The 13,070-nt window shown below is 48.2% G+C and overlaps 1 protein-coding gene across 1 annotated transcript in view; it reads left to right on the top strand.

Annotated features, from left to right (window-relative positions):
• Nucleotides 1-8,367: 8,367 nt before the first annotated feature.
• ELOVL6 (ELOVL fatty acid elongase 6) overlaps nt 8,368-13,070 on the top strand; it is a 79,917-nt gene continuing 75,214 nt past the window's right edge. The window contains exon 1 of the mRNA XM_054383178.1: nt 8,368-8,456. Coding sequence (XP_054239153.1) covers nt 8,368-8,456 — 89 coding nt within the window. The remainder of the gene's footprint in view (nt 8,457-13,070) is intronic.

The following is a 13,070-nucleotide window of genomic DNA, read 5'->3' as shown; positions in this document are numbered from 1 at the left end:
AAGTCTGATGCTAAACCATGTTCTTCAGCACCCCATCTCTGGGCCTTTTAAATACCTATAGGGATGGGGATTCAACCACCTCCCTGGGGAGCCTATTCTAGTGTCTGAGAACCCTTTCAGTGAAGAAGTTTCTTCTAATATCCAACCTAAACCTTCCCTGGCACAACTTGAGGCTACTTCCTCTCACCCTGTCACTTGTTACTAGGGAGAAGAGACAGAACTATGAAAAAGAGTATGGTATCAAGGACAGGGGTATATTTCTATACCTTCCTATGGAAAGGCAATTCCTACCCCTGGGAGGATCTTTCCCAGCATCTGCACCTTTAAAAATATTGAAAGAAGATTTATTTTATTTTCTTATTCCATAACACATAAACATCTATTAACATCCTACCTTAAGTTCTTGTAACAAATTAATGGCTTAACTCCTAGCACCTAATACCCACTACTTTCCCAACCAGGAGCACTTCAAGTGGAGCCCTGCCCCACGCTGAGTGCCAATCAACCAAGACACACAAACAGCAACTCACCTCTTTCTGTCAGAATAGCTGGCCTAGGGCTAACCTGTTTCAAGCACCTTGCTGCTGTGGGTGAGAAGCTGTTTCTGCTGTAAGCTTGCACTGCTGCAGCCTTATCCTCTGACAACACCTGGCTGTAGCAATACACGTTTACCAGCACACAGATTGGTAGGCAGGTGACCACTGAGGCAACAAAATAAGATAAACCCAAGCAGACAGCTGTAACTGAGAAACAACCTGTCTGCTCGAGGATCTGTAAAACTCCAAGAGAATTAACAAGTCACATTTTAGCACCCTTGCCATACTTGGCAGGTGGTCTTTCTTCCCCTGCCCATCCCGCAGCCCCTGGGCCAAGCACACCGTTGCAGGAATTGTCCACTGCAACCCGCTGGCTTGCTTGGTGCCTTTGAGAGACAGTGCAAGGGGCCGTCTCAAATCCAGCTCCCTCACCACACACTACTCACCCCCTCCATGAGCCAGGTCTGAGCCCTCAGGGAGCCAGTACAACTCACTGCACAAGCTATTCACTTTCTTTTTTTCATTTTGGTGACCTACCCACCCACCAGTGAGCCAAACTGGCTGAGGAAGGGGCTGGGGTAGTGCCAGGGGTGGAGAATCAGGAGGATTGCATGACCAACAGGAGAACAGGGAGCAGAAAATCCTCTTCTGTGGCAATCAGGTTGTCTCAGCCCTTCCACACAGTCAGCCTCTGCCTGCTAGTGTAGCAATCAGTCGGAGCATTGAGAGCAGGATAATCTGTTATTTTGGAACACTCCTCAAATAGCCTTCATCCTCCAAACAACTGGCAGCCTCAGGAAGAGTCATTTCTGTGGCTCTGCTGTTGGAACTCAAACAGCTTGTGACACACAGCCAAGATCTACTGGAGATCACCTACTGGAGGTGCCTGCTTCCATGGGTAGTTGGGCTAGGATATCACAGAATCACAGAATGGCAGGGGTCAGAAGGGACCTTTGAAGAACATCTTGTCAACTCTCCCTGCTAGAGCAGGATGACCCAGAGTAAACATCCAGCACATTCCTGAAGCTGGCAGACAGGACATGGAGTTTAGGGGAACAGCTGCTGGAGGACAGGCAGAATACTGGAGGGCATCTCAAACAGCAGTACCTGTGTCTCTGAAAATAAGTTGGGGCTGAAGTGACTAATGTCAGAGTCCTCAACTATGACACAACATAGCCCCAGCTACACTGACAAAACTGCCTGGGGGTTGGGGTGCTCCTGGGCTTGAGCAGCAGTGGCAGAGCCTGCCCACAGACTTCCCCATACCTCTGAAACAGTAGCAGCAGATTGAATATTCAGCTGGGTACAAAAGCTTCCCTTGGCCCTACTGACTTCCTACAGAAATCCCAGCAGCTCTATTACCCTCTTAATTTGTTCTTATTTCTTCATGTATTCAATCTAATGCTAACACAAAGCACTTTTGTACGCCAGCAAAAAAGCACTTCTGAGGCCAAAAAAAAAACCTGTGCGGTCCAGGAGATGTTCAAAGATGTGTTTAAAAATTAAAGGCAGCCCTCTAAAAACAGCTTGTCTGTGCAACTACCTCTCTGTACAACTTCTCTTCCTTGTACTCTAAAGTGCCTGCAACTCCAAATTGCAAAGTTCTTTCTTAGACTATTTTTACACAGATTCCAGATGGCACAGAGCAAGTGACTTTGCTTTGTGAAGCTAAAGATTTTAGAGGAGGTGACTACAAAGGCTTACTCAGCTTTTGTAGCCCCTTCATCACTGACTGCAGGATTAGTCCAAATGATGAAGTGAAAGAACAAGAGAAAAGCTGAGCAATCGTTTCCCATTTTGGGTTTTGGAGAATCAGCGTAGGCACTGCTTTGCTGAGTGTTTGTTGGGTTTGGGTTCTGTTTTGTTCTCTTTTTCTTTTTTTTTTTTCCTTTTGGTAAATCCCCAAAATAGAATCCAATCAATATTTCTACAGTTAAATGTCACATTATTACATGGAAGAGTGAGGTCTTCTTTTCCCCTTTCTAATCAGTGAGCTTTTGTGCATACCTGTGAGATCTCTTCAGCAGCAGGGAGATTATGCAGCATAACTGATGACTGAGTCCTGTCCTTCATTTCAGTGACCTTTGCACAGGATTTGTGTAGCGCATTCACATTTGATTTAATAACAGTGGGAAGTAATAGTAATACTAAATGTAATAGTTAAGCAATAATTAAGAAGACTGAATCCTGTTATTGCCTTCCTGCTGAAGGAGCACATGTGATGGCTTTCATCTTTGAATGAGCAGCAGGATATTCCGAACCCCACTGCTGGCTCCATTGCCTCAGACAGGAATTGTGCCGCTACATCTTGTACCTGCTGAGGTCAGCAGGACTTTCAGGGCTACTGCAAGATACAGCACAGAACCCTGTGGCAGAATCCTGGTCTATATGTGCTGCAAGCTGTGATGGATCTCCTGAACCATTTGGCAACAGCACTATTACATTAGCAGGTTTTTTTTTAAGGCAGGAGGTGAACTGATTTGTTCAGGAGAGACAGCAGTGTCAGTTGTGCTGGCTCTGGAAGCTCTGGAATCCTCATTACAGGAAGCACATGGACCTGATGGAGCGAGTCCAGAGGAGGGCCATGAAAATGATGAGGGGGCTGGAGAACCTCTGCTACAGGCTGAGGGAGCTGGGGTTGCTCAGCCTGGAGAAGACAAGGCTCTGGGGAGACCTAATAATGACCTTCCAATACCTGAAGGGGGCCTACAAGAAGGAAGAAGAGAGACTGTTTACAAAGGCCTGCAGTGATAGGATGAGGTGCAATGGTTTCAAACTAAAGAAGAGTAGATTTAGATTGGATGTTAGGAACAAGTTCTTTACCATGAGGGTGATGGAACACTGGAACAGGTTGCCTAGGGAGGTAGTTGAGGCCCCAGGTTTGGAGATATTCAGTGAGGCTCACAGGGCACTGGGCAACCTGATCTAGTTGAGGATGTCCCTGCTTACTGTAGAGGGGTTGGACTAGATGATCTTTGGAGGTCCCTTCCAACTCAAATTATTCTACGATTCTATGATCCTAAACCTGCACAAAGCAGAAGCAGATGAAGAGTCCTGGCCTGCTTGTTGACACTTTCCCAGTCACAGCTGATAGGCAAGCTCCATACTAGATGGTGAAACTGTGAAAAGAAGAAAATGACCAAGAGATTTTTAGGGTGCCCAATATTTTGCTCTGTGACCACTTCATCTAAGTGCCTGTCAGCTTTTTGCCTGCTTTCCAACAATGTGAAATATGCAGCAACAGGCTTTCAAGAAATTCAAAGTATAAAAATGTCCAGAAAGTTAAGGTTGAAGCACAGATAACTGTTTTTATCTTTGAATCTCTCCACTCATCACTCAAAATACACATGTACCTATTTATAGACACCCATGATAACAGCACTGATCACTTGGAGCAGTGCTTTCTGCTTCTGTAGCTGTTTTAGACTGCAACATCAAATTAAATTAGTCTTTAGAATGTGATTGCACAGATGCCATTGTTTCAACCACCTCTTCCATTTTAAACCTAGCTAAATTATAAAGTAGTATGTAGAAATGTCAAGCAAATATATGGATTGACATCAATCACCACAAAGGTCAGATCCTCTTTCAACCTCTACCACAGACCACTAGTGTGACTTCAGCATGCAGACTTAGGTGGCTCAGTGTAAGTATCCAGCTCCAAGCCGACATGCTTCTGTTTGAACCATTTGCCTTTAGTTTCTCTGTCTCATCTCCTTCCCTTAAAAGAGGCAGATGGGTTTTGTTGCCCTCTCAGCAACAAGTCAGTTTATTTTCTCTTTGATTTACTGATATCATCCAACCCAAGGCTGTAGGGAAGCCAGTGTGCTGTTGCTGTTGTGCTCTTCCCAGTGAGTAGGGATGAAGCACGCTACAGGTCTGCAGATGTACTGGCAGATAATGCAGGAGAATCCTCATGTCTTTTGCCTATGAATGAATACCATCTGGGATACACTTAGAACTGCTACTAGTGTATGCAAAGATGGGAAATTCAGATTCTGTGATTTATATGGAAATGACAGTAATGAGGGAGGTCTCGCTGTTGGATTGCATTTTATGCTCAAGACTTCGTGTGCTTTGAAGCCACAGAGATTTTCCACTTCTTGTCTAGAGCTTCAGCACAAACTGAAAAAGGCTTCTGCTTCCTATGGCTGTGAAGAAAATACTGAGAAAGGTTGAAGAAGGAATCGTGTGAAGATAAAGACACAACTACCCCACTTACAACCACAGGGTAACTTTCATTAAGCCAATCTGAGCCACAGAACTGACAACAAGGAGGGGCAGATTTCTGTCCGAGCTACCCACAAGGGCTGCACCTTGGAGCTACTCCTTGGCCCCCATGGTGCACTCTGCAGCTTGCTCCTACCTGTGGCTTTTCTGTTGCAACTGGCATGAGCTGTTGTAAAATTATGGCAGAAGAGCTTAGATCTAGGTGGTTTCAGAGCAGCCAGGTGGTTTTGTAAGCACCTGATCAAGCTGACACCCCTGAATACTACAGCATGATGGAATGAGAGCATGCTGAGACTTGGGTTAATTTACAGACCTGCAAGATAATGCAATAATTACTCCTTAAATTCCCTTGTAACATTTTAATTCTGATGAGGGTTTGCTATTGATTTATTATAAGCTGACACTGCCTTAGTGCAAGAATTTGCTCACAGGGTTTGCTTGGGCTTACCAGGGCATCCATCCAAGCAGCTTCCCACTGGTTGAGTGCAGGTGTAACATAGTGGTACAGACTAACCCGATCTGCAGGCCTGACTTGCCCGGTAGACTTAAACATCCCATAAACATCCCTTGGCCATTTTTTGTTTATCCCCTGACACCTCATGAAATCTTTCTTTTTGTTAGGACTGGTCAGGACCAGCCAGTAGTCCTAGGGAGGTCACTTATTCACTCTTGATACCACCTTCCATTATGTTATGCAAGAGCACTACCTGATTGTTTCTAGATGATCGAATACATATGAGAACTCACTTTTCCATTATTTGCATGTTGCTTTGCTTTCATATAGAGCAAAACTGCAGACAGAAAGATGAAGTCCTTTGATGCATTAATTGATGCAGTTGACAAAAAAAAAAAAGAAAGCTTTCAAGCACACAGGCCTCCTTCAAGTTTTTTGTTTGTTTTAGTAATTGATGTTATCTCTATATCACACTGTCAAGTCTCATCGCCACTTACCATACCTTATGTTGACTTGTCAGCACCATAGCATCTCATTTCCCAGCAGCTGCTAAGAGTTTAGTTGAGGCTTAGCTATTCATCAGTAGCACAAACTACTCAAAATGACTCCTTACAGCAATAGAAGCCGAATGGTTTTTGCAATAAATTAACACTGTGACAGGGAGGAAAAAGTATTTGCTTAAGTAACAGGGATGATAATGGCAAGGTGCCTAACTTGATTAGACAGGCCTTTGTAAATCCTGAATGAACCTGCTTGCACTATTCAAGCAAAGGGTCTTGGGTAAAATGGAAATGATATTAACATATATCTGGCAGAAAATGCAGCATTTTGCTGCTACATCTTCTGTACAGCCTGAGGAGATGTGCTAAATAAGGGGAATAAAAAGTAATGCTGAATAACTACCCATTTGCTGAACAAGATGGGCACCTCAGAGAAAAAGAAAGAGATACGTGCACAGAGGGACTAAAGTTGTGTTCCTTCTCTCTTGAAAACACATTATCCTCCCCACATCCTTTCTCCTGAAAGGTATTTACAGCTTTCACTTCAAGTTTCTGCTTTTATGTGAGAATTAATTGAGTTACTTAAAAAATGGTTACATAAAAGTTATTTCCCCTTAAAACAGACCATATATTTTTGTTTACTGTTCTCAACTACAACTAATATAAACGGCTAGAAGCAGGGCTTACAAGCTCCTCAAGGCCAGGGAGATTTTATATGGTCTTCCGTTGTTTACTCAGACTTCATAAGTAACCCCAAGCTTCAGTATCTTTTTGCAGATAGTAATGTGCCAGGAAGAATTTTCAAGTAGCCCCTATGAGACTGGGACATGAAGGGAAGGAGGATTCATTGTGGATTGTTTAATCTCCTCACTACAAGAAAGACATTGAGGTGCTGGAGTGGGTTCAGCAAAGGGCAAAAAAGCTGGTAAAGGGTCTGGAGAACAGGTGTGGTGAGGAGCAGAGGAGGGAGAAGAGGAAGCTGAGGGGAGACGACCTTGCTCTCTACAACTACCTGAAAGGAGGTTGGACCCATGTGGGTGTTGGTCTCTTCTCCCTAGTAACAAGTGATAGGAGGAGACGAAATGGCCTCAAGTTGCACCAGGGAGGTTCAGATTGGATATGAGAAGTAACTTCTTGGCTGAAAGGGCTCTCAAACATTGGAATAGGTTCCCCAGGGAGGTGGTTGAATCCCCATCCCTAGAGATGTTTAGAAGAGGCAGAGGTGTGGTGCTGAGGTACATGGTTTAGCACCAGACTTTGTAGAGTTGGACCTGATGATCTTGAAGGTCTTTTCCCCTCTAAACTCTTCTGTGTAGAACTGAGCTACAGAAAACCTGGAGAAGTTCCTGGTGAACTTTGCAGACTCATATGATTCCCAGTATGGCTTTTACTGCATTTCCTGAAACTCTTACGGCTGGTTTTAAAGCATTGCTGAAACTGAAGTTCTACATGACACCTTGTATGCTCAGCACTCTTGAATCAGCACTGAATGCCACACAGATTTTTTGCGAGTCTGAATGGCTGAGCTCCCAGGGCCACTGGAGTTGGAGGAACTCAGCTGGAGACATCAGGGTGCAGCAGATGAGAGGGGAAGCTGAGGATACATGAATACTGTGTTCCCTATCTGCAAGGAGCTGAGCAGGTTACAGTGCTGAGGGGCATGGTTTAGCACCAGAGTAGAGTTAGACAATGGTTATACTTGATGATCATAAAGGTTTTTTCCAACCAAAACAAGTCCATGATTTTATGATACCCAAGGGTCTTTCCCCCAGGCTCCACCAGTCCCATCCATATGATGACATCTCAAAGTTTATCTGTGGTGGGTGAGGATATGGCTCTGCTTGTCTGTAGCGCAGTGCTGCCTGCACAGGGACACCCAGCTACACCCCACTGGGCCTGTTGGGGCAGTGCAGACTTCCAGCAGTCTCAGCAGGTGCATATTGAATTTAAAAATGAAAAGGATGGGGGGCGGTAGGTTATTTTTGGGGTGCACGTTTGCTTTTCTGCCTAAACCTCTGCTTGTGCTTCATCACTGGAGGTGTTTTAAAGATGTAGAGATGTGATGCTAAGGGGCATGGTTTAGCACCAGACTCGGTAGAGTTAGATAATGGTTTGATTCGATGAGTTTAAAGGTCTTTTCCAACTGACGTGATTCCCTGATTCTGTGCGATTTATTCCCCGAGAGGCCGGGAGGGACACGCAGGGCGCGGGTGGGGGCTCAACGCTGGAACGGGGGCTTCCTCTTTCTGTACTAATATTTGACTGCTCAGGGTGTGTGTGGGGGTGTGTTCCGTCAGGCCAAGCCGCAGCTCCGGTGCCGCGGGGAGCCCGGCGGGCCCGCGAGGGGCGGTGGCGAGGGGCGGGTGTCTCGGGCGGTGGCGGCGGCGGCGGCGGGCGGGCACTAAGACCGCGCCGCCCCCGGGCGCTGCGCGGCGGCCGCAGAAGAGGAGGAGACCGGCGGGTCCGGGAGGAGAGGCGCGGTGGGGAGCGGAGCTATGTTAAACCCGGGGTACCGCTGAGGCGGGGCGGGCCAGGCCAGAGGCGGGGGCTCTCCGGTGGTGGGCGCGCAGGGGCCCGGCTCCCGAGGCGGCGGCGACAGGCAGGCAGCGATTGCGGCGCGGGAAGTGGCTCCGCAGCCACTGGGCCAATGAACATGTCAGTGTTGACTTTGCAGGAATACGAATTCGAGAAGCAGTTCAACGAGCATGCGGCCATCCAGTGGATGCAGGAGAACTGGTGAGTACCACCCCTCCCCGGCCCCGCCGCCCCGCTCGGCGCTGAGCCCATCCGGGTGCGCGCTTCTGTGAGCCCGGCCGGCGCGATGCCGGAGCCGCTGCCGGTGCGGGTACGGGCGCGGCTCTGCGCCGCCGTGCGCGGGCACACGGGTGCTGCCTGCCGCCCGCCTGCGCTACCTGCGCGCCCGCCGCCGCCGGGGCCGCCCCGCCGGGTTAACGCAAGGCCAGGGCTTCCCGCCGGCCGCTCGGTGCGGGCCCCCAACCCCGCCGCCGCCACCCGCCGTACTGCGGCCCCCCCCGGCTGGTCCGGCGGCGCGGAGTCACACACGTGTCCCGGCTCTGCCCTCGGCCTCTCCGCAGCCTCCGGCCCTGCCCAGCCCCTCCCGCTCCCCGCCCGACAGAACAAGTTGCGCGGCTGCCTGCGCTCCCTCGCCGAGCCCCTTTTCCACCTGGCTCCGTTCTCCTAGCTCCTCATAAAACTTCATTCCGAGCCATGTGGCTATTAACTTTCTCGGCGTCTGCGTGCGGCCGGGGAGATGAGCCGAGCCGAGCCGCGCCGCAGCGGGACCCGCCGTGTCCGGGGCGGTGGGGGGCGGCTGCTGCAAGAGACCCGGCGGGGCGCTGCGGGCCGCGGCGAGAAGGAGCCCCACGGACATGCAGGTGGACACATGCAGGCACACGGCCTTGCTCGCCAGAGGGGAGAGCTGTGCCGGCAGCCTGCGCGCTTCCCCTTGCTGTTCCCGGGTATCACCGGTCCCGGTCCCGGGGCCTCGGCCGGAAACATGAAGAGAGCCCCTCCAGCTGTCCCTGGCCCTTCCCACGGGGTTCTCCAGGCTGCTCTCGGGGTTAGGATCCATCTCTCTTACCATGCCCATCCCGGGCCCTGTCCTGGTTTTATCCTTCTGCTGGGCCCTTGTGTTCACACCTTGCCAATGCTTACCTGTGCCTTACTACTGCACCATCCTTGCCACTCTTACCTAGTGCCCAGCCTTGCCTTTCGTGCTGCTCCTGTGGTCTCTCTCCCCAGCTTACTTCCTAATTTCTCATTTCTTGCATGCCCAATCTCATCAGTGTCACCTGCCCGCTTTGGCTCCCCATCCCTATATCTCCTGAGTGAGGACCTTCCCCATGCCACTCTCATGTGATGATGGCAGGATAGGGCTGTCTCTGGGTCCAAGCTTTGGCACCTACATTTGCAAGGCAGAATGGTCCCACATCCTGGGAGCATCTCAGCCAGGGACTTGTTACAACCCCTCCAGTTGATAGACCCCTGCCCCCACAATGACTTGTCTGAGGACTTTCAAGGGCACTGTAAAATAACCACTGAGGTGTCTGTATGTCTCCCTCTGTTCTCCTGCAGATGAGCTCATTAGCTCCTGAAGGGTTCCTAGTGTCAATGAGGTTTCGGGAGAAAAGGGACCACATAGATATTCTTGGGCTGCGAGTTTTGGATGCTTCCCTTTTTGTCTGTGTTCCAGAAGAAAATTGGCATCAGAATAGGGCAAACTGGTTAAAGAGGATGGAGGGGTTGGTATCTCAGTATATAATAGCCAAATAACCCAGGAGAGATGCAGTTTAGATTAAAGAACATGACTAGGAACCAGGACTGCTGTGTCTTCTTCTTGGCTCTGCTGTACTTCATGATGTGACCTTGGGAACATTATATAACCTCTCCTAGGCCTCAGTTTCCCCAGCAGGGAAAGATGGGGGGGAGCTTGGTGAGGGGTAATAATGCTGAAATAGTCTCAAGAGGCACTTTGACTTGGGTGATGTTTGCAGAGTGCTGCGAAGATGTCAGGTACTATATAAATGCAAAGCAGTGTCATTAAAGTCTCCTTGGCAGCTTCATGTGCTGCAGAAGTTGCCAGCTGGGACTCCTGGAACGCCAGGTTCTGATTTCCCAGGTTCAGAGGAGGAGACTGGCAGTTGTACGCTGCTGCTGAACAGCTGAAAGAGACAGGGTGATCCCTGCATGCTCTCTTTTTGGTCTAGTTTCTCCTTCTCCAACGGAACTTAGATGATTTAATGCGTTTGATTCACATGAAAGTAAAGGAGAGCGATGTGCTGGTGGCCTGGGAACGTTTCTGGAAAAGAAATGGAGCTGTGCCCACTGAGGTCTCTGCTGTGGCAGGCTTTTCCTGAAAATACTGCTGAAGACTCTTCTGAGTTTCAGGTTAAATTGTGCATTTTTATCTAGAGGGAATTCACTCGCTTAATGAAACAGGAACTGTTCCAGCACTTGAGTTTTGCAGGGGAGCTTTAACTGGTAAAATACAGCAGCTAAAGGCCTTGCAAGAACAGTTTTCTGCTTCACATCAGGGTGACTCCATAGGTTTACTTATGCAGAGATCAATTGCAGTATGTGACTTTTTGACTTTGTAGGCATAGCCTTGATGTTGACATCACTAATGTAAGAGCATCCTAGGTCATTAGGTAGTAGTTTGTAGGGATAAACATGGTTGTTGTTTGGGCAGGAAGATGGGCTAAGTGGGCTTGCTTTGAGAAAGTCTGGCAGGATTTTGTGTTGTAATCAGTATTTAAATTAGGATGCACTACTATTGCAATGCCTAACACGGAGGAAACAAATTCTGTAGGTGTGGCATTTGTTGTTTTATTTCATCTCAAAGATTTTTCTTGGTACCTTAAAAAACCCAAGGTGACAGGGTATTAGGGGAGATGAAGGGGCTCTAATGGTTTGACCTTGTCTTTAGGCTTTTGAGAAGCACTTTTGGAATCTGAGTAGGCTGCATATGAAGACATAGCCCAGACTGAGAAAGGAATCTCTTTGCACACTCCCTAGCTTCTCAGCTGGTTAAAGCACTGACAAGCACTTTTAATTAGAACTGCATAAGCCTAAAGCTGGAAAAGCTTGAACACAAAGCCTAGGGGTAGGAGCATATCCATGGGTACCAGTGTGGTTAGTCTGGATGGATCATGGTGCAAAGAATGAAGTGGTTAGTTCTGTTCAGCCAAGGCTTTGCCCTTTACCTCTGTCCGCCAAGCCTGCTCCAAGCTCCATTGCTCCCTGAGGCAAGTGTATGTCCTCTACAGTCACAAGTTGCAGGCACCTGGGCTTTTCTTCCACATAGTCCCATCTTAGGATTTGTTTCATCAGTGCTATGTGTGCCTGGAAGTCATTCCTCTGAGGCTGACATGCACGGAGGAAATTGGTCTAATGGCAGTGAACAAGGTCCTTGCTTCATTTCAGATGTTCCTGCTTCACTTTAGGGAGGCCCCTATCCTGCAGTGTGCATTGGGCTGGAACCTCTTTAGAGTCTGGACCTAGATGAGCAGTGCTGTAAAGAGTCTGCTGCTTTGACACAGAGGAAAAATGCATAGTCTGTTCCCTGATATTTGGAAGCTGATGGGTTTGGTGCCTCCCTGAATGCTTGGCTTTGTATGTAGTCCCCAGACTGCCTGGTTCTGCAGGAAGGCACTAAGGGCAGAGCTTCAGCCTGCTGGTCCCCTTGGGAGAGAGCTGCCCATTAGCTGACTTCCCTGAACAAGCAGTCATGGGTTTTCAGGAGGTTAAAGAACTAACAGATCTGTTCACACTCATGAAACTCCTTATGCTTGAAGTTGTGGGAAAGCTGTTGCTGATGTACATTTACCTATGCTGCCATCAGGTAAACAGTATTGCTTTAAGATAAGATAAACTATCTCACCATGCTCAGACCATGGGAGTTACAGTTTCAGGATGATTAGGATTAAGTCAAATATTTATGAAAATAATTACTTAAAATGATTTCTCAATTCAGACTCTCCCAGCACCTCCTCCCAAACTTCTTTGAACAGGCAAGAGGGATGAAGTAAATAATCTGCAGAGGATTTTTTTCCTCTTAAACTGCTGCGTAAGAGTTAATGCAGCTCTAGTCCTTTATTTCTTGCGAGTAAATAACATCACTGTTTTTGTAGAAAACTCTCATTTCAGCCACTCATAAAGCAAAAAGGGTTTGCAGAACTGAGTGTGAGAATGGTTAAAGGTCTTTTCCCACTGAAATGATTCTATGATCCCTGCAGCAGCCAGTGAGGTAGCAAAAGGGAAGCAAAAGTGCCTGAGTGCCTGGCTGGAGCAGTGACCACTGGGGTCTTTCTCCATCGTGCTGCAGAGCACCGGGTTCAAGGATCAGCACCAAGTGACAGTTGTTCCTGTTATAATTGTCTGGCCAATAATAATTATCTTCAGATGTCTGCTGACGAGGGGCTCACCAATGGGGAGGCAGGAGGCTTGTGCTGACTGCGCTGAGATTGTCTGGGTGAGATGACATCATGCGAGGGCTTGCCTAAAATCACAGAAACTTTTCCTCTGCTGCTGCTCTGCCGGCTGCTGCAGAGCTCTGGCCATCGCTGCTTCTAGCTCTTGCTCCTTTCTCTTTGCCTTTCCTGTTTTTTTTTTTTTTTCCCTCTTTTTCTCCCTGAAAAGCCAAGGTTTAACCCTTGGTAGCTGGCAGTGTGCCTGCAGGTAGTAGTGGCAGCTGAGGAATCAAGTGGAGAAGGATGACGGGAATGAAAGCAGAGCTGATTGTTGCCTAAAGATGCTGTGGAGCTCTGCTGCAGAAACTTCCTGCTTTCGGTAGAGCGAAGCACTGTGTGACAGAAACAGTTGTTATTTTGG

Source organism: Indicator indicator, chromosome 8 (genome assembly GCF_027791375.1).
Source record: "Indicator indicator isolate 239-I01 chromosome 8, UM_Iind_1.1, whole genome shotgun sequence".
Lineage (NCBI taxonomy): Eukaryota > Metazoa > Chordata > Aves > Piciformes > Indicatoridae > Indicator > Indicator indicator.
This window is presented reverse-complemented; position numbering and strand designations above follow the sequence as displayed.